Below are 23,435 nucleotides of genomic sequence, written 5' to 3'. Positions count from 1 at the left end.
CTTACTTCTTGTATGTGCCCTGACCAGGAGTCAAACCCACAACCTTGGTATATTGGGACGGCACTCCAGCCAACTGAGCTATGTGGCCAGAGCCTCATAATATTTTTGAGATATTTTATGTGACAGGCATTAAGTGACTTAGAAACATTATGTATGTTAAAAATATACTCTCTGGAGCCTGATTTCATGGGGTCCAATCTAGACTCCACCATATAATCTCTGTTTGCTTTTTTTTCCCTCCTCACAAAAGGGTCCTAGGATTACTGTGAGGATCAAGTGAGTTAATATAGTAGAGAGCCTAGGTAAGCACTGGATAATATTGATTATTATTCCTAATAATGAGTGTTTTTAATGTTATGCTGGGATTCCAGCTGCAGAGGCCTCTTGCTGAGGATTCCCACTATAGAAACCCTTTTCTGACTGAAATGCTCAACCCCCTTCAATGCAGGGACCACCACTGATATCCATGGAGAAGTGCTGCTGTCCCTGCCGAGTTCAATCCAGGCTGAATTAGGCTCAGAAAATAAGAGCATAAGGTTACTGTGATTCACTGGAAGTGTCATGACATAATTTCCTGTTTCCAAGACAATAAAGCTAATGTTTTTATGCTATTATTTTCTTCAAACTTGAGATATGATGGTAATTCTGTATTGGAAGTGTTTCATGGAATTATGAAATTCCCCCATAGATTATAAGGGCCTGGTGGGCAGGCATCCTGAGGTCTCATTCCAGGCCCAGCAAATGGCTTCCTTGCACCAGGAAGGCTCTCTATACATACTGACCTGAATTTCTCCCAAACATTACTGTAAACACTTTCAGTTATTTTCTAATGTACTCTGTTCATAACTGCTTAGTCAATTATTTTTATTAGCATAACATTCCATTTAAGCATAATGATGCTGGAAAAACAGAAACAATGTAAGCACATTTTCTCAGCTATGGCTGATTACGAGTGTTTTTTCTTTCTTTCTTCTTCTTCTTCTTTTTTTTTTAACTTCCTTTGCAGATTTGATAAATTAATTATAAATTTCCCAAGGGGGATCTACCATGAATTGATCTCTGTCTTTTATTCTCTAATGTTTCGTTTCTATTCTAGTCACAGTGTCTATCCATTGAGACCACAATATTGCTGAGGGCTCATAAAATTGCTGATATAACCAACCTTCTCCAGAGAACCTGGTTTCAATTTTCATAATGAATTAATCCCTCTTTCTCCATCTCTTTGCTCCAAAAGCTATTTGTGGAGACCACTGATGTCAACGGCAGAACTCTTGAGGGGCCAGTCCCTCTGGAAGTCATTGTGATTGATCAGAACGACAATAGACCAAGCTTCCGAGAGGGCCCCTATGTGGGCCATGTCATGGAAGGATCGCCTACAGGTATGTTAAGTTGGCTTATCATTAGCATAATGGCTTGGGAAGTGGCATATTCTGATCTTTGGGGACTAGAGAGACTATGTATTGCCACTCCAACTTGTTGTTGGTATGCATCATCATTGACATATTATTTCCCTGGGTAGAAGCAAGAGCTGGAAAGATGCAACTCAGAACATGACTGGAGTGTTACAAACTAGGAAAACATCTCCCCTTGTCCCTAAAGGTGACCCTTCAAGGGTGACCGACATCTAAGTCTTTAACGCATGGCCACAATGTAAATATCTAGCTCACCCTTGTGAGGCCCCAAGCTGGGCTTCGTGAAACAGTGAGGCTGTGACAGACATTAAAGTCCCACTGCAAGCTCCTCAGTTATTTCTTTTCATAACTGCATTTTAATCAGAACCATTTTGGAAAACTGGGTAGGCTTTATTTCCTCCCCTTTCCTCAGATGTGCATGGAGAAACCTTTGTCCTCAGTCAAAGGGCCAAAAGCAAGACATTTTCTTTTTCTCCCTGGAAATACTTGTACCTACTGTTATGAAAATGACTCAGAGTTATTACAGAGCTCCTTTTATCTTTTCCCCACGTTTAACCTTTCTTTCAGGGAAGGTTTCACAATTAGAGCTCCCTTTCTGGCCCAATAGATACTAATTAAAGCATTCTGTGACCAGCAGCAGAAATCAGTCCTAAGTATAATGCTTGAGAAACTGAAGAGCAAAGAAGAAACATCCCTAGTGTAAGGCTGTACTTTGATTTTAAGCTTTAAAATGCATTTAAGTGAAAAAGCGCCATATTAAGTGTATCACTGAGGCTGTGTCTAGATAATGGCAAAACAAGTAAGTAAGAGTCACTCAGTGGCCAGATGGGAGATGGACACTGGAGAGCTTGTTCGACTGGTTACCTGACCTCCCACCCTCCGCCTGAATTGATGGGATGTATCAATAACGTGTAGTTACCTGAGGAGCTAGAAGTGTTGTCATGATAACCTGCCTAGACTACCAGGAGAATAACTGTAAGTAAGGTGCCTAAAACCTCCCTTCAACTTAAAGGAGCTGGATCTCTATACACATCTATCAGATGCCCAGGGGCAGGAGTGACCCTCTGTCTTCTGGAATTTGACTGCATTCCGTAAAAAGGAGAGGGAATTCCCTGTGTGTGCTGGAGAGCATTTGGGGGTGAGGGTGGCGACAGAGGGGTGAAAACAGCACTGGAAAATCAGAGAGTAGCAGGTGGAGGTGGGTCAGATCACTTTGGGCAGAACTTCCTGTGGCACCTCTCAGGAGGCTGCTCTGATGGAGAGATGGCTTTTGGTGAGAGACCCTGGAATTTGAGTTTGATGTTTACAGAAATCTTAAACAAGCTGGTGTTCAGAACAAGTTAGGAGAACCAATGAGGAAAGCTATTAAAGAGACTGGAGATGGAGCAGAGCAGAAAAATGATTCTCCATTTCCATCTGTGGTACCCGGGCATTGTATATGAGTGACTGGAATTCAAGATGGGCTGGGAAAGTGTTCTAAATGTAAATGACAATGGTGATATTTCAGGCAGCTGTGAGCAGGTGCATATCTCTGTATATTATATGTGTATACGATTAGACATTGTTCAATTTACCTCCCACTGTGCCCTTCCTTAAAGTTTCAGAAAGAATTTCAAATTTTAATGTTTTATATACACATCATATTTTCAAAGAAAATTGAATCCTTTGTGTATATTGAATTTCTTAAAGCACAAAGCAATTTGGTTAGGGTGGACGCATCTCCAGCAAAACATAAACCATCTCAAACTTCAATTTATAATTGGAAATGTCCTATAAAATACAGAAAGCCTTGGGGATCAGTATGGAGGAGCTTCTACCAGCTATGTGGAATTTGGCCTGATTTATTGTTGTCTTTTCAGTACCCTCTGGGTTTGACTGTAATGCAGGCATTGGAATGGTGTCAGTCAAAGTCTGGGTTAAGAATGTGGAACTGTGGAAAACTTTTAGAGGAGAAATCAGTTAGATCATTTAGCGCCTGTGGGAGAGCTCAGGCAAGGAGGCCCCAAGCTTCCATGGGGACAATGGGAATCTGGGAAGGGTGACAGTGTCCCTCTCTAAGCCCCATCCCCAACCTTGACCATTTATAAGTTATAACAACAAACACAGACCCGCTATAGAAATGATCGTCTCTCCCAGTTTCATGATCTCTCACTCATGTGTGGCTCTAGGAATCCCAGTTGTTGTGGACATTATTCCGGGTCCACTTTACAGAAGAGAATGCTGACCCTGGAAAGAGTTCAGTGACTTTGCCTGGTTGACACAACAACAGATGGGAGGCAGTGTTCAGGGGTCAACTGTGTCACCCACCTTCACATCATGTGCTTTTTCAACTGTCCCCAAATCTTCGCGGTGAAAACAGCCGTTAAACTATGATGAGCACTTACTGTATTCTGAGACCTTTATATACACTGTATCACTTCCTCCATTATACCAGGTCCTACCCGGAGAGGTAGTAACTCTCCCATCATACAAATAAGAAAAGTGAATCTCAAAGAGGTCCAGGAATTTCCCCCAAATCACAAGCTGGGAGATGGGCTAGAATCTGTTTTCATGTCTCTGGCTTCAAGACACAGGCCCTTTCCCATGTAGCATGTTGGAGCTGGCCACCTTCCCTCACATTCTTGAGGACAGACTCTGTGCAGGCCCAGCTGAGGAAAAATATTTGTGGGGTTCTAATCTGATGAACTGATTTAGCTTCTGACAGAAAGTGACCAGCTCTCTGACCAAATATCCAGGCTCATTGAATGGCTTTTATTATATGTGAGCTATTGCTCAGTCTCTGGGGTTAAACAGCATTCCACACCGGGGTCCTTGTCCTCATTCACATCACTCTCTTCCGACTCCACATAACCAGGGGCGTGACCTTCACAGCCTCCCAGAGCACCACAATCAGAAGGGCCCCAGGGTTGCTATTATGCTCTGCCATCGCCATCTTAAAATTGTTAAGAATTGCTGAACAAGGGGGTCTTGCTCTTTCATTTAGCACTGAGCCCCACAAATGATGTAGCTAGTCCGGTGCCCAGCATTGTGGACTAGAGTTGGGTTGAATACTCCACTCACCTCTTTAACAAGGTGAGCCCTTGGGGAAGGGTACTGAACCTTCTAGAAGCCTCAATTGCCTTGTCTATAGATGGAGTGGGTGTATAATAGTGCCACCCTAGAGAACTATATGCAAGGAGTAAATGGGACAATGTGCTTCACTCAGTGCTTAGAACATAATAAATGTTCAGGAAATGCCAATGTATTGTTAATGCTGCAATTATTATTCTGGCAGCGAACCCACTAGGAAGGGAAGGCAAAGGGACATATAGTTTGTGTGAAGGAACATTCATCTCCCAACAAACCAAGTATCATTTTCATGTTCCAGTGTACCCGGACGCCATCTGCCCCAATCCATCACGTGGGAAGGTCACCTATATTTATCTGTTTGTGCAGACAGGAGACCATTTCCAGCCCTCAGCACTAACCTCCAGGGTAGTGTTCTGGGAAATCATTACTAGATGAAGGGAGATTAACAGACAGTAATGGTCTTTGAACTTTGCTGGCTGCTCCCTGGGACCAGCTGGAGCTCCGTGTGAACCTGGTGTTTTCTGAATGCCTGAAGCATGCCAAGACCGTGGGAATTAGGGATAGAGGAATGGGCAATTTGAAGTTCCTGTAGGGCACACATGCCAAGGCCCACAGTGCTGGCTGGCACCCACTTCCCAGTGTTTTGCCACTTACAGTCCTCTGGACACTCTGGGAAGAGCTAACCATGAGGAAAGCGTGCTTTATCCAGAAGCAGACCCTGGTGTGAGGCATGTGGTTTCCCTGAGGTGGAGGATACCAGGTGAGGGGTGCTACAAGGAAGGGAAGCAGGCCCCTTCAAGATGCCAGTGAGCCAGCTACCACCACATTGTAGTGGGCAATTGTGAACTTGATTCCGGGATGGACAGGGGGCTCTAGGAGACAACATAAAACACACCCAGCAGCATTATCTCAGCCCAGAGGCCAGGGAGCTGGGGTATCCATCCCCATGCCCATCAGAGCTGTCCCTAGAGGGACTTACCTCCTGGGGACTTTCATCCAGCTGTGGGCATGGGAAAATGGCATCTACAGATCAGGGGCAGCCTTCCAACAAGGCACAGGAGCTGGCTGTTGGGCAGGCCTCAGCTATGCTCTTCCCTCCATGCTTGCAGCCGCCCTGGATGTCAGCTGGGACAGCTGGGAGCATGGCACCCAACACCTGGATAGGTGGGGTGGCTTTGAGGGATGTCAGGGAAAGGAGGTAGTGGGAGGAATATGTTAGTCCCCAAACTGCAATGACTAACAAAGAGGAATGTCTCTTTAAATATGGGTCAGAACCTAGAGGGGCATGTCCTGACTCCTAAGAGATCCCGTTTGCTGAGGTGCCAACACTTCTTGAGGCTGCTGAACTGGAGCAGAGATGAGCAGCTAAATCCTCATCCTCTAACTCCTGAGAGCACAAGGACTCTTGCCTCGTCTCGTTTCCTCTCATGCTCCCTTTTCCCCCCCACCCAGTAGTGCTGTTGAGCATCTACTCTGTGCCAGCACTACTCTAAGCTCCGAGGGTACAGCTGTGGACCTGCCAGATGCTGCTCATTCCCTCCTGGCATGCAGAGCCCAGCAGGGAGACTGCAACCAATAAGTAAGCATTGCAATGTGGTGAGTGCAACCAGGCACCCATGCAGGATGGGGTGCTGTGAGGAGAGGGGCGGGTATTGACTTCCCCCTCCCTCCCGGGATCCACCAGAGTCTCCATTCTTCAAGACTCAGTTACTTTGATTTTTAAAGAGGTCCTACCTTGCTAGACATAAGGAAGAACAGCCGATCAGCGGCCTCTAGGACAAATGGCTGTTCTGAGAGCTCACCTGTGCTTGGCAGTGGCTGTTTTCCAAACTGGCTTGGTCTAAATAGAGATCGTTGTGATTTTGATGGTTGACATTTGAGATCTTGCTCAGTATAAGTGATCGGTGTGTTGGTATAACCTGGAAGTAAAGTCCCTTTTCTGGTCACCTGTTTACTTATTGCAGTAATGGCCATGTAGCTTTAAGTCCACCCGCTGTCCAGTTTTCCTTCATTGGTATTTTTGGATTTCACTTTGTAGTTTCTCCCATTCTCAAGTATCCTGGCCAATCCCAGGGGCTTTTTGAACATTGGGCATGTGGCTATTTTGGGTTTCTGTTTGGTTGGTTAGTTCACTCATTGTTTCCTTAAGCAGATATATTTATTTTAAAAGCAAAACAGTTCAGTTTTTTGCCAGCTTCGTTGAAGTGAAAAAGTGCAATCGCCCTCAAGTCTCAGTATCCAGAGAAAGCCATCGTTGCCATCATGGTGAGCAGAGTCCAGGGCTCCCTCTGTGTGTCTACATACAGGGAAGCACATGCACAATTTTACAGAAATGGAACTCGACTTTCTTTCCTGTGACTCACTTTCTTCACTCTGCGGGGTCCAATGGACACTCTGTAAATCAGTAAATAATATCAAGCCACATCCTTGTTGTAAACAGTTAGTGCCTGGATCCACCTTCGTCTAATTGGCCTATTGATTTTAGTTGTTCTGACTCTTCTGTACTTATAATCAATTCTACAGGGGAAGATCCATCTCTTCCGACTGTGTGACAATTTCTTTAGCATAAATACAAACAAATGGGCTTGATGGGATATAGGACATGCTTGTTACATTTTGACGCATTTGAAGGGGATGCTTCTAATCATTGGATTATATTTTATCTTGGCTAAGCTTGTACATGAAGATACAATAGTCTTTCTTTTTACATCTCAACCTACTGGTGGATTTTTTTTTTATTATATTCAACATCTCCAAGTTTTTTTTGCAGTCATTTCACTAACTGTATCTGTGAGCTGTAAACTGCCTTTCTCTAGAATTCTCCCTGCATTTTGTGGTCAAGGAAGAGGACTGAAGTTGTTGACTCTGTGTCACCATCGGGGTCTTAGCTAAGGGGCTTTGCCAGGAACAGATGTCGGCAGCATGAGGCAGTACCATTCGGAGCGGATTAGGCAGCACTTGAACTATGCTACAGATCACTCCAGTGTAGTTGATGATAAAACAAAGTCTATGAAAGTGCTGTGTAATCCAACCAGAGACACCTTCCCAAAGGGAACATTTCAGAAATAAAGTATATCAAAAGTGCTGAGTTATCTGAACTTTGCTCAAGAAACCGAATCTCCACTAAGTTGCTCCTAACCAAGTCTGGGGACCCAAGGTAATGTGTTAGGAGCTCCAAACCAAGTCAGTCAAGACCTTGTCATAGCCAGTAGGTGTTTTCCTCCTTTATGTCCTAGCCCCTCTCTGATGACACCATTGCATAGATTACGATTCCCATTGCTGCTGGTTAACTAGAGCCTTCAAGATACCATAGGGCTTAGTGAGACGGGGAGGATGCCTGGGCCCCTTGATTCTGTTTAAAGAATACCCAACTATTAAAACTGCATGTCTCCTCTTTAATGTGGGTAACTCTGAAACAGCTCTTCTCATTTTTATTCAGAGCCCGCTCTCCACCTAAATTCAGATATGAGTCCATGGGATTGGAGATCAATTCAAGAGACAGATACCACCTTGTTTCTTATGTCATTTTTCTCTCTGATCATGAAGTATTTGTTCCTGGCCAGCCTGTGTGTCTGTTTCCCTCTGCCAGGCATCCATTTTCATACTCATTCATGCCAGATCTCCACGTGCCAGGCGCTGTGGGTAACCTGGTGGACTGGAAATATATGGCCTCTGTGCTCATGGAGATGACTCCCTCATAAAAATAAATGCTTGGTAGCCCCGCCCCACTAATCTGTTGGACATATTTTAGACTCAAGCTGGAAGTCATTCTTCCATCACTTTACATTTCGGAGAGAGAAGGATTTGTATCAGCAAATATTTTAAAATTAAATGAATCAATTAATCAACTTAATTAAAATAATTTAAAGTGGAGGGAAAGTAAAGAAGCATTGGTAGCTTGAGAGACTTACTGATCATCCTACAATCTTTTGAAAGAATAAATTTGATGGGAGTTTCCAACCAAAGTGGAAATCAGGTGACAGTTGAGCAGCTGCAAAACGAAAATGAAACAATGAAAAGAATAAACAGGAGCATTTGAGTCCTTTGGATAAAATGGAACAAGGTGATATAATAGAATGACAATGAGGTCAAGGAAGACTTCTCTATGGAGATGACCTTTAAGCTAAGACCAGTGAGAATGAGAGTCCACAATGTAAAGGTATTGAGCAAGGATGATGCAGGCAGAGGGATTATGAAATGCAAAGGTCTGAGGCAGGAATGGCAGATGGAGGGACAGAGAAGAGGCCAGTGGGATGGGAGAAGGTCAGCAAGAAGACAGCTGGGTGAGTTCAAGGAGACAGGCAAGTGCAAGATCATTTTGAACAGAAATGAGCAAACTACCAGCCAGGGGCCAAATCTGTCACCACTGTTTGTTGTGTTTTTAAAATAAAGTTTTACTGGACACAGCCATTCCCTTATAAGCATTGCCCATTATTGCTTATTTAAGCACTAGAGGCCCGATGCATGAAATTCGTGCAAGAGTAGGCTTTCCTTCCCCCAGCTGCTGGCACTGGCTTCCCCCTGGCACCCAGAACATGGGCTTCCCTATGGCACCTGGGACCCGGGCTTCCTTCTAGCTTCCAGCAGGCACCCGGGACCCGGGATTCCCTCGCAGCCCCGGCTTCATCTGGAAGGACATCCGGAAGGACGTCCGGTCTAATTTGCATATTATGCTTTTATTATTTAAGCATGGGCTATGGCTGTTTTCCCACAATGTTAGAGTTGGGACACAGACTGTGTATTTCACAAAGCCAAAAATATATACTACCTGTATATCTATAAATATTTAAAGTATTTTTAAATAAATAAGCATTTTTTACCTGATCCTCTGAAGAAGTAGACAGATCCTATATAGAGCTCCATAAGTTTTTATTTTACTTTAAAATTAGTAGGAAGCCCGTGGGTGGTTTTTAACAGTAAAACTGGATTTTACCATGCTTCTGCTTAGGGATGTTAGGTTACTTCCCCAAGATCACACAGCTGGTGGGTGACAAAACTGGAATTCAGATTCAGCTAATTCTTGGGCCCTTTCGTTTCCTCTCCATCTATGTTGCCCACTGTCCTTTAGCCACTTCACCCATGAAAATGTTAAAATGAACCCAAATCTGCCACCTAAGTCTAGACAGCATTTCCTTATATGCAATGTGTGTATGTGTGTGTATGTACATTGTGTGTAGGTGTAAGTATACATATGTGTATGGATAGATGAAGGAGAGAGAGGGCAGGAGGGAGGGAGAAAAATACCAGCGGCTGTCGTTAGTCATTTTATCCCAGCCTAGCTAGTGGGGTACCTCCATGTGGCCTGTAGTTACTGGCAGTGGCCTTCTCAAATAGAGCCAGATTCTCCCCCTAGCAGTCGTTTGGGAGACGCTTAAGGAAAACTTCTCCAAGATTCCTAGGCATGTAGGCTATCAATCAGAACAGTCTACACATGTCAGTCAGAAAAGCTTTATAATAAACAGCTTGATAAACCAGCTTTCACTGCAGCGTCACCATGCTATACATGCCGTCCTTTCTGAGGGAGCGTCCAGAGTGGCTGCTCCCACCTGTCTGCACAGATACCTTTGAACCACTCTACCACAATCTGCCAACAGTGCACAAAGAAACCCTGGGTAATTTATGTATGGAACCACCCCTCTTCTTCAGTAAATGGAAGAGCCTCAGATTTCTAAGTTTAGTGGGGAGAGGGCATATAAAATTTCTTTCGAGTATATGTATTATAAAATATAGGTCATGAATTGATTTTTCCAATATATCAAAGCAAAAAATTTAATAGATTTACAGCTTTCTTGCTTTAATTATGACTGAATTTTTAATAAACAAAGCATCTTTTCAAAACCTATTTTATTATTTAGAAGACTGGCTGTTTTCAAAGATTTCTCAAAAGTTTGATTTGGGGAATTTTCAATGCTTTCTTCTTGCTCTGGTTTCTACTTTTGTTTAGAGTATTTATGACAGTGTTTTTTTAAAAAATATTTATTGATTTTAAAGAGAGACAGGAAGAGAGAGAGAGAAACGTCAATCTGTTGTTCTACTTATTTATACATTCACTGGCTACCTCTTGTTTGTGCCCTAATCAGGGATCAAACCCACAACCTTAGCATTTTGGGATGACGCTCTAATCACCTAGCCAGTGCTATCACAGTTATGAACTGCTATGCCTGTGCTTAATAAGGGGCTGCTCACACAGATCCCCTCTTTGTGGAGTGGGCTGCGGTGGGCGGGGGGGGGGGGGGGCGCCTCATGTTTCTCTAGTTGGCCTCTATTTCCTTAGGAAAGGTCCCTTTTCAGAATGAAGGAGGACCTCACAGTCCTGTCCCCTGACCATCAAGACAGGATGCCCTGAGCTGCTTGCTGTCTGTGCCTGGGCTTCTCTCACTTCTGCAGTTTCACCCTCTATCTTGCTGAGGAGGTTCTATGCTCATTGGCTCACACCCAAGTCACAAGCCAAGGATGGAGGTGATGACTTGAAAGGAATCTAGACATGTGAAATTAAGTTAAATGAGTTCTTTCTGTGTGTGATGTATCAGGCAAAAATGGCTGGGTGGATTTCCACTTAATGGGGAAAGTATGTTTGACGTACCGTACTTTCCGGCGTATAAGACGACTGGGCGTATAAGATTTTCCTGGGTTAAAAAGTCGTTTTATATGCCAGAAAATACGGTATATTGGACTATATTGATGGGATTAGATATAATGGATTAGATATATTGGACTACCATATTTTCCGGTGTATGAGACGACTTTTTAACCCAGGAAAATCTTATACGCCCAGTCGTCTTATACGCCAGAAAATATGGTAGTTCAACTTAAAATGCTGATCCATGCAACTAAAACAGATAACCGAAGAGACCCCTGCTGCTGCTGTCAAAGAGACACAGGGTTCAGACATCGCAGAGCAGTGTTCAGCTGTGTGGATGGTTTGCTCCCTCCCCAGACACTTTCGGTGGCCACACTGGGGCGGGGAGGGTGTAACTGGCATTTAGTGGGTGGAGGCCAGGGATGCTGCTGAACATCCTACAATACACAGGACAGCCCCGCCACAAGGATTATTTGGCTCAAAATGGCAGTAGTGCCGAGGTTAAGAAAGACTTCCCTGGATGGAGAACATGAAGAGTGGGTTATGCAGCCCAAATCTAAAGTCTGTAGGAGAGGCGCTGCCAAGTGTATGCACTGGTCAGCGTCTCTGTGTGGGCTCTGGGGTGAGTGATGGGGAACCTGCTCCTGTGAGGATGGTCCGTCAGCATGTGCTGAAGTTAACAGTGGCCACTTCATGAGTGGGAGTGGTGCTGGGCCCTATGCAAGTCCTGTGCATTATTTCATTGACTCACCACCGGAATCCTAGGAGGTAGATGCAATGGTCATCTCCATGTTTCCAACAAGGAGGTTAAGGCTTTAAAAAGTTAGAAAACAAGTTTTCAGGAGAAGAGACCTCCTCCCTAGTATCCATTCAGTTCTCCTTTAGTAACAGACCCAGACTACCACAGCAGCAGTGTGTCCATGTAAACCCTGCATTTCCTAGCCTCCATCACAGCCAGATGTGACATGTGATGAAGTACCATACAGTGAGCCAGAGCATGTGCTAGGTTAGATTTCTGGGATGAGTTGGGAACCAAGGCAGTTGGGAAGAGTGCCCTTTGCCCTCCTCCCACCCATTTCCTCTTGCTGCCTGGAATGAGGACGTGAGGCTTAGAATTCAGGAAGCCACTCTGCTTCCTGAGGTGGCTTTGAGAATGGAAACCATGTCCTAGGAAGGTTGTACAGAAGGTAAAATGAGACTGGATTCTGTTGCCTGTGGAATGTCATGTTATCCTCTCTCCAGAATTATTTTACATAAAACAGTAATGAACTTGTCTTATTTAGCTCACGGTTACATTGGGGTCTCTGTATTTGTTGCCAGCTGTAATAAAACGGACATATATAGTGTTACTCAACCAGTAAGAATGATAGCCCAAACAATTTGACTCCAAGCCATGCTTTTAAATTGGGGCATGCTGTGTTGCTGTAGACATTCAAACCCACTTTCTTCTGTATGTGTTTCATGCCACTGTTTTATAATAGGTATAGTAACAAGAAAATTGAGCCTTTATTGGGACAAAAATGGTTTTTGTCTCCTCCGCTGTCTTAGAGTTCTTTCCAGAAAACATTCTGAGGTCTCTGTCATTAGATGTTTTCATTGGATTAAAAACAAACTCAATCCTATGATGGAAACCTTTTTAGCACAGTGGTTTTGACTCCCTTCTATCACAGTAATTTCAGATCATAGGCCAGCACTGATTATCTGAAAGTACCCCAACACGGGGCGTCATGTGGCTGCCATTGACGTCAATGTGCTGGCCTCACGTCCACATCCCCAGGACTAGACAAGGAGGGAAAAGGCACAGGAATGTTATTTTTTTTCTTGCTGGTGAGCCAACTGGAAGTGCATCAGGAGAGCAATGTGTTCTGACAGGAGCATAGCACAAGGGCTGAGACCATGGCTCCTGGGTCCCAAAAACCTCACTTCCAGTTTCATGTCCTCTACTAGTTGGGAGACCTTGAACATGGTCTTACCTCTCTGAGCTTTGGGCAACGCCTCTGTAAAATGAGGATCACGATAATGTCCCAAACGGTAGCTGTGATGTCCGTGAGAAAATAGAAGTCAAGCTTTGAGCACCTTGTCTGACAAATACACATGTGCCATAAATGTTAGCAGCTACAGAGCGCTTTATTTTTCAATGAGAATAGGTTCAAGAGGGTCATAGTGCCATCTCCTTGCATCCTGCAGGGAGGGAAGATCTCTGCCAACCAGCAAAGCTGCATTGCAACCCTGGCTCCTTCTCTTATCAGCTGTGTGAATTCAGGTCTCTATGTCCTCATTTTGAATTAGTGATAATCTACTGAGACAGCGTTTTGTATGAATTTGAATTAGGAAAATTGAAAATGATGCAATATGGAAATAATAACAAAATCTCATTTGTGCACAAATTTAGAAACAATGTAATCTCCCAAATTGTAAGCATTTGTCAAGAACTACATAATTTCAAAATGGCTGGCAGGGTTTTTGCTCCCTCTCTCTCTCATATGTGTGTGTGTATACACATATATACACACACTAGAGGCCCAGGGCATGAAATTTGTGCACGAGTAGGGTCCCTAGGCCTGACTGGCCAGCAATTAGGGCCAATTGGGTCCTTCCTTTCCCCGGCTGCCGGCAGCCAGCCAGGGCCTTCCTTTTTTCCCAGCCACCCCCTGGTGGTCAGCGCACATAGTGTGTGGTCGAACTCCCAGTTGGTCGAACTCCCAGTCAGTTGAACTCCCAAGGGGACAATTTGCATATTAGCCTTTTATTATATAGGATATATATACATCTGTATGTATGTGTATATATATGTATGTATGTATATCTACACATATATATCAGCTTTGATGAAATATAATTCACATATGCAATTCACTGATTCACCCACTTAGCATATATGATTCAATAGTTTTTAATATACTATTCACAGAATTGTGCAGTCATCACCACAATCAATTTTAGAATATTTCTATCATCCTCAAAGGAAATCTTATATCCATTAGAAGTCATTTTCCATTTATTCTCTGCTCCCTACCCCCACCAAAAGAACTCCCTACCCCTCAGAAACCACAAAGCTACTTTCTGCCTCTATAGATGCCTATTCTGGACATATATATATGGCTAAGTGTGACTGGCCATACATCCATCCAACCAATCGACCAGCTGGTACATATGATGCGCACTGGCAATTTAAAAATAAATGTTGACTAGCGCATGTACAATACATATAAAGCTCTCACTGGCACCAATTGCACGAGAGTGTTTTGATCTATCATTGTCGATCATGAATTTGGTTGACACTTCTATTATTTGACACTTCTATTACAGAGAAAGGGCGAATAGCGATATTAAAATATTTCTTCTAATTAATTTTTTTTCAATGTGCATGAATCCATGCACCAGGCCACTAGTTTTATATAAATGGAATCACACAGTATGCGGTTTGTTGTGACTGGCTTTATCCATACAAAATAGTGTTTTCAAGGTTTATCTGTGTTGTAAGTAGCATGTATCGGTGCTTTGTTCCTTTTTCTTGACAAAGACAGGGTTCCTGAAATAAACCTGTTGATGCCACTTTAGCTAATAAAATAAGCACACACCATTCTTTGTCAAGATCAGTCTTGAATTATGCACATTTTTAATTATTTGAGGTATTTGAAAATGTGTCCTTTATATAAAGTACACCTGTGCATTACTTATCTTGCAGTTGTGTTATAAGAATTAAATGAGATAATATATGGAAGTTCTTGGTAGTAGGACCTGATAAAGGGTGGCCCCTCCAAAAATGGTCCCTCCCTGTTTTGGTTGGTTTGTTCCTTCTGTAGCACATCTACTTGTCATCTGCTTTTGTGTCTCCCTCACCCTAAGGACTCTCCATCAATACAGATTCCAATTGATTAAGTAAAAGAATTACTATTAAGTGTTTCCTAAAGAGTTTGTTCACTACAAAAACCCCAAAAAATGCCTTGGGGGGAAAAATCCAGTTTCCACTAAAATGTCCAAGTTTTTGGAAACCCATCAATGGTTCAAGTTAGATACTCCTTCATAAATTTCCATCAATATCCATGTATTCATAGGTAATCTGAAAACTTTACTTTTGTCAGCCTGAGTATATACATTTCCATTATGACAGTGGCACTGGATATATGAATTTTAATGAAAGACAGCTTTGAAAACAGCCATCCTATGGTCTTTCCTAACTTATTTCAGCAAGATTTGTGAGTGAAAGCCATTCAGCCCTTCATCCCCTCCCATCACCCTTTCCCCTCAGCAGCCAGGTTCAAGAGGGTCATAGTGCCATCTCCTTGCATCCTGCAGGGAGGGAAGATCTCTGCCACAGCACACAGACATCTCTGCTCCTCAACAAGCCACTATGCTTGCCTCTTATGTGGGATATGAGTACTTTCAAAAATATTTTTATTGATTTCAGAGAGGAAAGGAGATGGAGAGATAGATAGAAACATCAGTGATGACAGAGAATCATTGATCAGCTGCCTCCTGCATGCGCCCTACTGGGGATCAAGCTGCAACCCAGGCATGTGCCCTGACCTGGAATCGAACCATGACCTTCTGGTTCATAGGTTGACACTCAACCACTGAGCCACACTGGTCGAGCAGAATGGATGCTTTCAAATTCGTCATTTCATTTCATCTTCCCAAGGGTGCTGAGGATCATTGTCACCAAGTTTCGGAGGAGGAAACAGCTCAGATAAGCAGAGGACAAACTGTGTGAGAATGGCTCTGTCTAACCTGAAATCACATCTTCCTTCAAGGAGACTGCATATCCTGTCTCCTTGCAGGTTATTACTTCTTAGTATCCTGCACGTCCCCCATAGTCAGACTTACTTATTTATCTACTCGGTGGTCTCTGAGGTAAGCATTCAGTGCTGTTCCCCAGCCAAGGCTGTGCATCTGAATACGAATTATTTATTTTATTGCTCATGGGAGATGTAACAAGCAAGCAACAAAAACTGCAGTGTGATTGCAGCTCGGAGCTTGCAGGCTAAGAAGCTGCTCTATGTCGCACCTGTCTGTGGAATTTTCCCCTGTAGGGTGAAGCAGTGCAGCTGGGCCTGGTCCTAATTCCATCTTAAAGGGCAAGGGCAGGATGCAAGACAAAAGGGCAAATACCACCAGAGGAAAACTTTGTAGGGTTAAAAAAAACTATTACGAGGGATCTAGAGAGGAAATTTGGTGCTAGATATTTTCACCTAAACAATTTTTACTATAAATGTCCTTGCTACGAGCATTTTTGCCACATGCCTAATGGGTCATAAGGCAATTTCACTGTAAAAGCTAAAATAACTGGCTGGCAGTCTGTTTTACCTTTGGCAGACTTAATGTATTTAAGCTGGCCGTCAATTTGGTTTCATTTCTCTATGGAAGTTCTCAGTGTACCCCAACTTTTATACTTTATAATCATACAACGGTCTCTACAGTGACAAGGAGATATGGTGGCCTTAGAACACGGGTGATGACAACCGAGTGTATCAACCTGGTAAAAAACACAGTGACACAACTGATGGAAGTGTGAAATAAGAGAGAAGAGAGCCACACTGCACCCCACCCTAGAAAGTGAACACACATCTGCCTGTAAATCCTGCAGTGAGCACAGTCATACTCCCACCCGCCAACCAGTTTGCCAGGCTCTGGCCCGTGTCCAAGAGGGGCCATAATTCCCAGCAGTCCCTGAGAGCGCTAATTATTGGTTCTTTAGTGGGAAACTGATACCTCTCTTCGTGAAGGGAGAAATTGTAGCAAAAAAAAAAAAAAAGTGTGATGCTGAGCAAGAAGACATATCAACCAGCAAAACAATGTATAATTTTCATTTTTTTGTAATCAAGTCTTTTAATTGTATTAATTGTTCAGGATTCATTTATCCTTTTTAATGCCCCCTCTTTTCTTTTTTGTTATTTTACCTTTGGTGGCAAAATTGCCCTCTGGCCACCTAGTTGTGCAGTGAATATGTTTGTGGTGGAAATGCTGGTGGCAAAGATGTTTAAGGGAATCGTGCTCACAGCAAAAATACCGGACACAATTTTAAATCCATCTATTAAAGTTTCCATCAGGGATGCTTTCTGCTCCAGGAAACAAAATATAAATTTAAGTGGCTTAAGCCTCTCTGGTTGGTTTTTCTCATAGTCCCAGAAGCTGACAGCACATCGCGAGTCTCCAGCCTTTCTCTGTGGCTATGAGACTCAACACCTGAAAACACCACAGCCAAGTCTGTGGTCAAAGAAGAAGAAAGAAGGAAAAGAGACCGTGTCTATGGTTTTCATTGAGAAATACATGTCTAGTATGTATTATATATGCAGTTATATGTATATAACTGGCTCACATAGTTATGAAGGCTGAGAAGTTTCAAGATCTGCAGTAGGAAAACTGTAGACCCAGGAGCGCCTGTGGTGTGGTTGCATTGTTTCAGCTCAAGTCTGAAGGCATGTCCCAGCTCAAAGCCGGCAGGCAGGAGGCGCTCCCTTACACTCAGCCTGTCTGCTAGTCCTGTCTTCAATTGACTGGGTGCGGCCCACCCACTCTGGGGAAGGCAATCTGCTTTACTCATCCATTGAATCAAATGTTAATCTCTCCAGAAACACAGAGAAAACCCAGAACAAAGTTTGACCAAATGTCTGGGTGCCCCATAGCCCAGTCAAGTTGACATAAAATTAACCATCAGTGTTGTAGGCAGAATTTTGAACCCCATGAGCTCTACCCCTGTCTTACTCTGTGGTTATGTTACCTTATATGGAGAAAGAGACTTTGCCGATGTTAATTAAGATGATTAATCAGCTGACATTAAAATGAGGAGATTATCCTGGGTAATCCAGGTAGACCCAAATAACCATAGGAGCACTTAAATGTAGGGAAGATAGGAGAGTAAGATGCAGTGGAAGAGGGAAGTCAGTGAGGTGAGGCAGAGGGAAGTTCAGAGAATTTCAAAGCCTGAGAAGGACTCAACCTGTTGTTGGCTGAAAGATGGAGTTGGGCCATATCAAAAGCATAGGAAGGAAATCCGTTCTGCTGACATCCTGGAAAAGCCTGGACAGGTTTTCCCCTAGCCTTTGGAGAGGAACACACCCCTGCTGACACCCTTACTTCATCCTGTGAGACCCTTGGCAGGAAACCTAATAAGCCCCTCTGTGCCCAGAATTCTGACCCACAGATACCATCCTATATAATAAAACCCTAATATGCAAATCGACCAAATGGCTGAACAACGGGCAGAAGGACCAGTTGCTATGACGCACACTGACCACCAGAGGGCAGACACTCAATGCAGGAGCTGCCCCCTGGTGGTCAGTGCGCTCCCACAGGGGGAGCACCACTCAGCCAGAAGCCAGACTCAGGCTGGCAAGTGCAGCAGCGGTGGCGGGAGCCTCTCCTGCCTTCACTGCAGGCAGGCGGTAAGGAGTGAGGGGTCCCAAACTGTGAGGGCCCCGCACTGCAAGAGGGATCTGACTGCCGGATTGGGCCTAAGCTGGCAGGTGGACATCACCTGAGGGGTCCTGAACTGCAGGAGGGCTCAGGCCGGGCTGAGGGACACCTCTCCACCACCCTCTGCAAATGCACAAATTTCGTGCACTGGGCCTCTAGTGAGATAATAAATGGTGTTCTTTCAAGCCACTAACATGGTGGTAATATTATAGCAGAAATAGAAAACTAATGCAGTTTTCCATTCTCTTACATGCCAGTTATGGGGTTTTCATTCTTTTACATGCCAATTATGAGTGAAGTTGCTTTTCCCAATAGTGAAAACCAAAATAGCCAACCAAATCACAGAAATAAAGAGAAACACTCAAACTCATAAACTGTTTAACAACTGTCAAAAGTTCAGTTTTGAATGAATTACCAGCTTATAATTTTCAAGTATTCCCAATACCAACATCATTCTTTTTTTCTTGCAGTACATTATTTATTGTTATTTTTCTTGTAGCAGTCAACATCATTCTTAAATAAAAACAGCATCAGAAACAATTTTCAGGAAGTGCTTAGCAACGCATCCTGATGATGCTCCCATAATTATGAATTATTTTGGTATTGATGTGATTCTATTAATGATGGTGACCTCTCCTTTGAGGAGGTCTCGCTGACTGCATTAGGGATCTTTATAGGCAAGTTCCCAGGCCCTGCAGCTTTCAGAATGACAGTGCCACTTCCACAGTTCGCCTCTCTTTCCTGGAGTAGACATCTTTCACCAGATGCTGGGATTTGAGAGTAAACAACACTGACAAAACAACATCATCCCTGCAATTAGGAAAACTGCCATCACTGATGAAGTTCAACACAACCTTAGCTGACTTAACAGCATTGCAGCCAGTGATCCAAGGATTGTGCATCTTTTAAATATTATCCTGCACAATGCACTTGGAACCTGTGTGTTGGCAGGGACCCTTCCCGAGAGGCCCCTCAGCATATTTGTTTGGAAATATAGCCTCTCCTGACCTGTCTGCCATTCCAAAAGTCTTAGGATATCTGAATCGTGGAACAGAAAAGGTCACGGCATGACACTCTTAGGAGTGTTCAATATGTAGGCATAATAAAAAAGATAAATAGCCCTGACTGGTGTGGCTCAGTTGGTGAGAGCATCATCCCAAAAAATCTCTGGTTCAGTTCCTAGTCAGGGCACATACCTAAGTTGCAGGTTTGATTCCCGTTCCCGGTTGGCAAACGATCTTATATCTATCTATCTATCTATCTATCTATCTATCTATCTATCTATCTATCTATCTCTTTCTCTCTCTCCCCCTCCTTCTCCTTCCCTCCCTCCCTTCCCCCTCTACTCCTCTCTTTCTGAAGTCAATGAACATATCCTTGGGTTAGGATTTAAAACAAGACAAATACACATATCTTGCAATATTATGCACATTTGGCCACCAGCATGCATGATCCTTACAGCCCTCTTTCTTTTCATTTATTTTAACATAACCAGCTTTATCACAATGTAATTCACATACTATACAATTCGCCCATTTAAAGTGTACAAGTCCATGTTCTGTGGTGAATTCAGTCATTACCACAATCAATTTAAGAACATTTTCATCACTCCCTAAGAGAAATCCCAAACTTATTAGCATTCACTTCTCATTTCTCTCCCAAACTCTTCCAACCCTAGACAAACTCTCATCTACTTTCTGTCCTATGGATTTCCCTTTTCTGGACATTTTGCATCAATGGAATCATATAGTATGAGCCTTTTGTATCTGGCATCTCTCACTCAGCATAATGCTTTCAATGTTTACCTGTGTTGTATCATGTATCAGTACTTTATTCTATTTTATTGCTGAATATTCCATTTATGGATTATTTTGTTTACATTTTTACTTGGATCTCTTCTGCCTGTATTTCTCTAGCATTTCTTGCCTCTCAAATATCTCAGGAAGGAAACCTTCCTTTTCCTTTTTTACTTTTTATTTCATTTTTTAATCCTCACCCAAGGATATTTTTTCCATTGACTTTTTAGAGAAAGGGGAAGAGAGAGGGAAAGACAGAGAGAAATATCAGTATGAGAGAAATACATCGATTAGTTGCCTCCTGCATGAGCCCCGACCAGGGCTCAGGCTAACCGAGGTAGTTGACCAGAATCGAACCTGGAACCCGTTGGTCCACAGGCTGATGCTCTATCCACTGAACCAAACCCACTAGAGTTTTTCTTTTTCCTTTTTTAATTCCTGTATGTTTAATTCTATATTCTATTGATTCTCACATGGCCTTTTATTTTTTTTACTTTTTAAAATATATTTTTATTGACTTCAGAGAGGAAGGGATAGGGAGGGGGTAGGGAGAGAGAGAGAAAGAGAGACATCAATGATGAGAGAGAATCACTGATGGGCTGCCTCCTATATGCCCCACACTGGGGATCGAGTCCACAACCCAGGCATGTGCCCTGACTGGGAATCGAACTGTGACCTCCTGGTTAATAGGTCGATGCTCAAGCACTGAGCCATGCCAACTGGGCTGGCCTTGCCCTTTTAATTCACCCTTTCCTTCTTGCATCTTCAGTCACATTCTGCATTATTTCTCTCCCTTCAGTGGACAAACATGTCCAGGTCTCCCTGACCCCCTCCACTTTATTTTCTTTGAATGCTGCCTATTACATACTCTTTGTCTCATTCCTGTCACATAAATAATTTCTCAAAATACAGTGTTCTTTAATGTAAGCATTATATACCTATGCCTGTATAAAAAATAATTGTAGGTAGCATCGTGGTGAACTTTTATTATTAGCTATTTATTTTCATGGATAGCTAAACAATACCTAGTACATCATCTCCATGGTTTTATTCACATCATTGCTTAGAGCTAAGTTAAATTTGAAAGATCAATTTAAAGTATACTGAACAATAAATAAATAAAGGCACCAGTCGTACTCACATATAAAGTAGTCCTTGGATGACTGAAATATGGAAAACCTTTGTGTGGTAAGAGAAGAACTTTAAAGATGGACAGACCTCTGAATGGACAGTGCTGCAAAACTCTTCTCTGGGCGGCTCTTGGAAAGGTAATGGCCTACAGATCTATACTGGGGAAAGGCTATAAAGATTAGAGCTGATGGCCCCGGCTGGGTAGCCCACAATATGCCAAGGTTGCAGGTTTGATCCCTTAAGGTCAAGGCACATACAAGAATTAGCTAATGAATGCATAAATAAGTGGAAAAATAAATCAAGGTCTTTCTCTCTTGCTCTTCCTCTCTCTCTCTAAAATCAATAAGTAAAAAATAAAAATATTAGCGATAATGTATTTAAATGCACAGGCACATCATCCAGAAAAGCAGTAGGTGTTCAATAAATGCTATCTCATCATCTCCCAGCTGTTTACTTGAGACACTGATGAAAATGCATAGGGATTACTTTGAGAAAGGTAGGGTGGTCTAGTATCTAGGCTGTTCAGTTCACCTAGTAGATGATCAGGTGATGGTTACCAAATTGAAGCATCATCAACAGCATTGATTGAGTACTCACCGTCAGCCAACAACGTACTACAACTATGTATAACAACATATGGTTCTAACATTTACCCTTTGCAACAACCTTTGTAAAGTAGGTTCTATTACATCCCCACTTTGTAGATGAGAACACTGAATCTCAAGGAAGGTGGGGTACTTTACTCAAGATCACTCAATTAGTAAAAGGCAAAGTGGAGAGTTAAAGCCAAGCAGTCTGGTTTCAGGGTCAGCTCTTATACCCACTGTGTTATATCTCAAATCAGGAAGGTTCCAATCTATGTGCCATGCTGCTGGGCATAAAAATTTTTCTCTCTCCATGCCTTTCTTTAAAAAAAAATGTTTTCATTTATTTCAGAGAGAGGAAGGGAGAGAGAAAGAGATAGAAACATCAATGAGAGAGAAACATCAATCAGCTGTCTCCTGCATCCCCCATACTGGGTATCAGACCTGCAACCCATGTGCCCTGACTGGGAATCAAACATGAGACAACACTCAACCAACTGAGCCACTCCTGCCAGGCTCTCCGTACCATTCTTCCCCCAAATTCAGTACAAGAAATATTTGTACAGAATTCTTCATGGACTAGGTCTACTGTAGACATAGAAGACACGGGAAGACTCACCTCTGCTTTCTGGGGCAAACCATACAGAGCAATAAAGAAGATAGACAAGTAATGCCATTAAACTGTGCTAAGTGAGCAAAGTACATGAGTCCTCATTGCCTATTAATACAGATCCAGGGAAGCCAAGCAATGGACATTTTGCAAAGTCAAATAGAATCTTTATAAAAGGTCTACAGAAATATTATAGAAATTAAACACTAAAATTATTGTCCCTAATTAGTTTGTTGTCATAGCAATAGAATCAGTCATCTTCATCACCAATTTTAGTGTTGGCTTTGACAACTTTTCCAGGATCAGAGTTAGGGAACATATGAAGATTTTCATGATATTGACCAAATATCTAAAAAATTATATTTAAAAATGTTTGCTGTGTATAACAATGTCTCAATAAGAAACAGATGGCACACAAATCCAGACAGTTGCAGGAGGGCCTATTTTACAAAAGGTCTATTTAAAAGGGGAATTGCAAAGGAAAGAGGTGTCACCCCTCACCAGAGAGAACAGAGCTGTTATCACCCCTAGCTCTGGGGGATGAGGGAACAGTCACAGGCCTGGAAGGAGAGAGTCCTCAGAAGAGGGCCATTTGAAGAGGAGCAGAGACCCTCGCCGGGGTTATAGGCAACCCAGAAGGGAGAGGTCCAGGGAAATAAACACCGTGACCTCACTCTACTCCCACACCTCCTGATCTCCAAGCCCAACAGGAAGTCAGAGGGCTCCTGTAGTGCATTCAGACCAGCCTCTAGGGCAGCATAGGGTGGGAAAGGATGAGTTGGGCATGCTAAAAGGTCAAGCTAAAGATATTGCATACACAATATAAACCTTCTTGCA

The 23,435-nt window shown here is 43.0% G+C and overlaps 1 protein-coding gene across 7 annotated transcripts in view; it reads left to right on the top strand.

The window, feature by feature from the left end:
- CDH13 (cadherin 13) overlaps positions 1–23,435 on the top strand; it is a 1,044,015-nt gene that overhangs the window by 658,465 nt on the left and 362,115 nt on the right. For 6 of the 7 annotated variants that reach the window (XM_008139707.3, XM_054709950.1, XM_054709951.1 and 3 more), the window contains exon 6: positions 1,235–1,379. In XM_008139707.3, the coding sequence (XP_008137929.2) occupies positions 1,235–1,379 (145 nt within the window). Of the gene's footprint in view, positions 1–1,234; positions 1,380–5,933; positions 5,995–23,435 lie in introns of those variants that run through there. The other variant, XM_054709953.1, reaches the window with a different exon arrangement.

The sequence above is a fragment of the Eptesicus fuscus genome, chromosome 21 (genome assembly GCF_027574615.1).
Source record: "Eptesicus fuscus isolate TK198812 chromosome 21, DD_ASM_mEF_20220401, whole genome shotgun sequence".
NCBI lineage: Eukaryota > Metazoa > Chordata > Mammalia > Chiroptera > Vespertilionidae > Eptesicus > Eptesicus fuscus.
The sequence above is the reverse complement of the archived record's forward strand: the minus strand, read 5'-3'. Positions and strand labels throughout refer to the sequence as shown.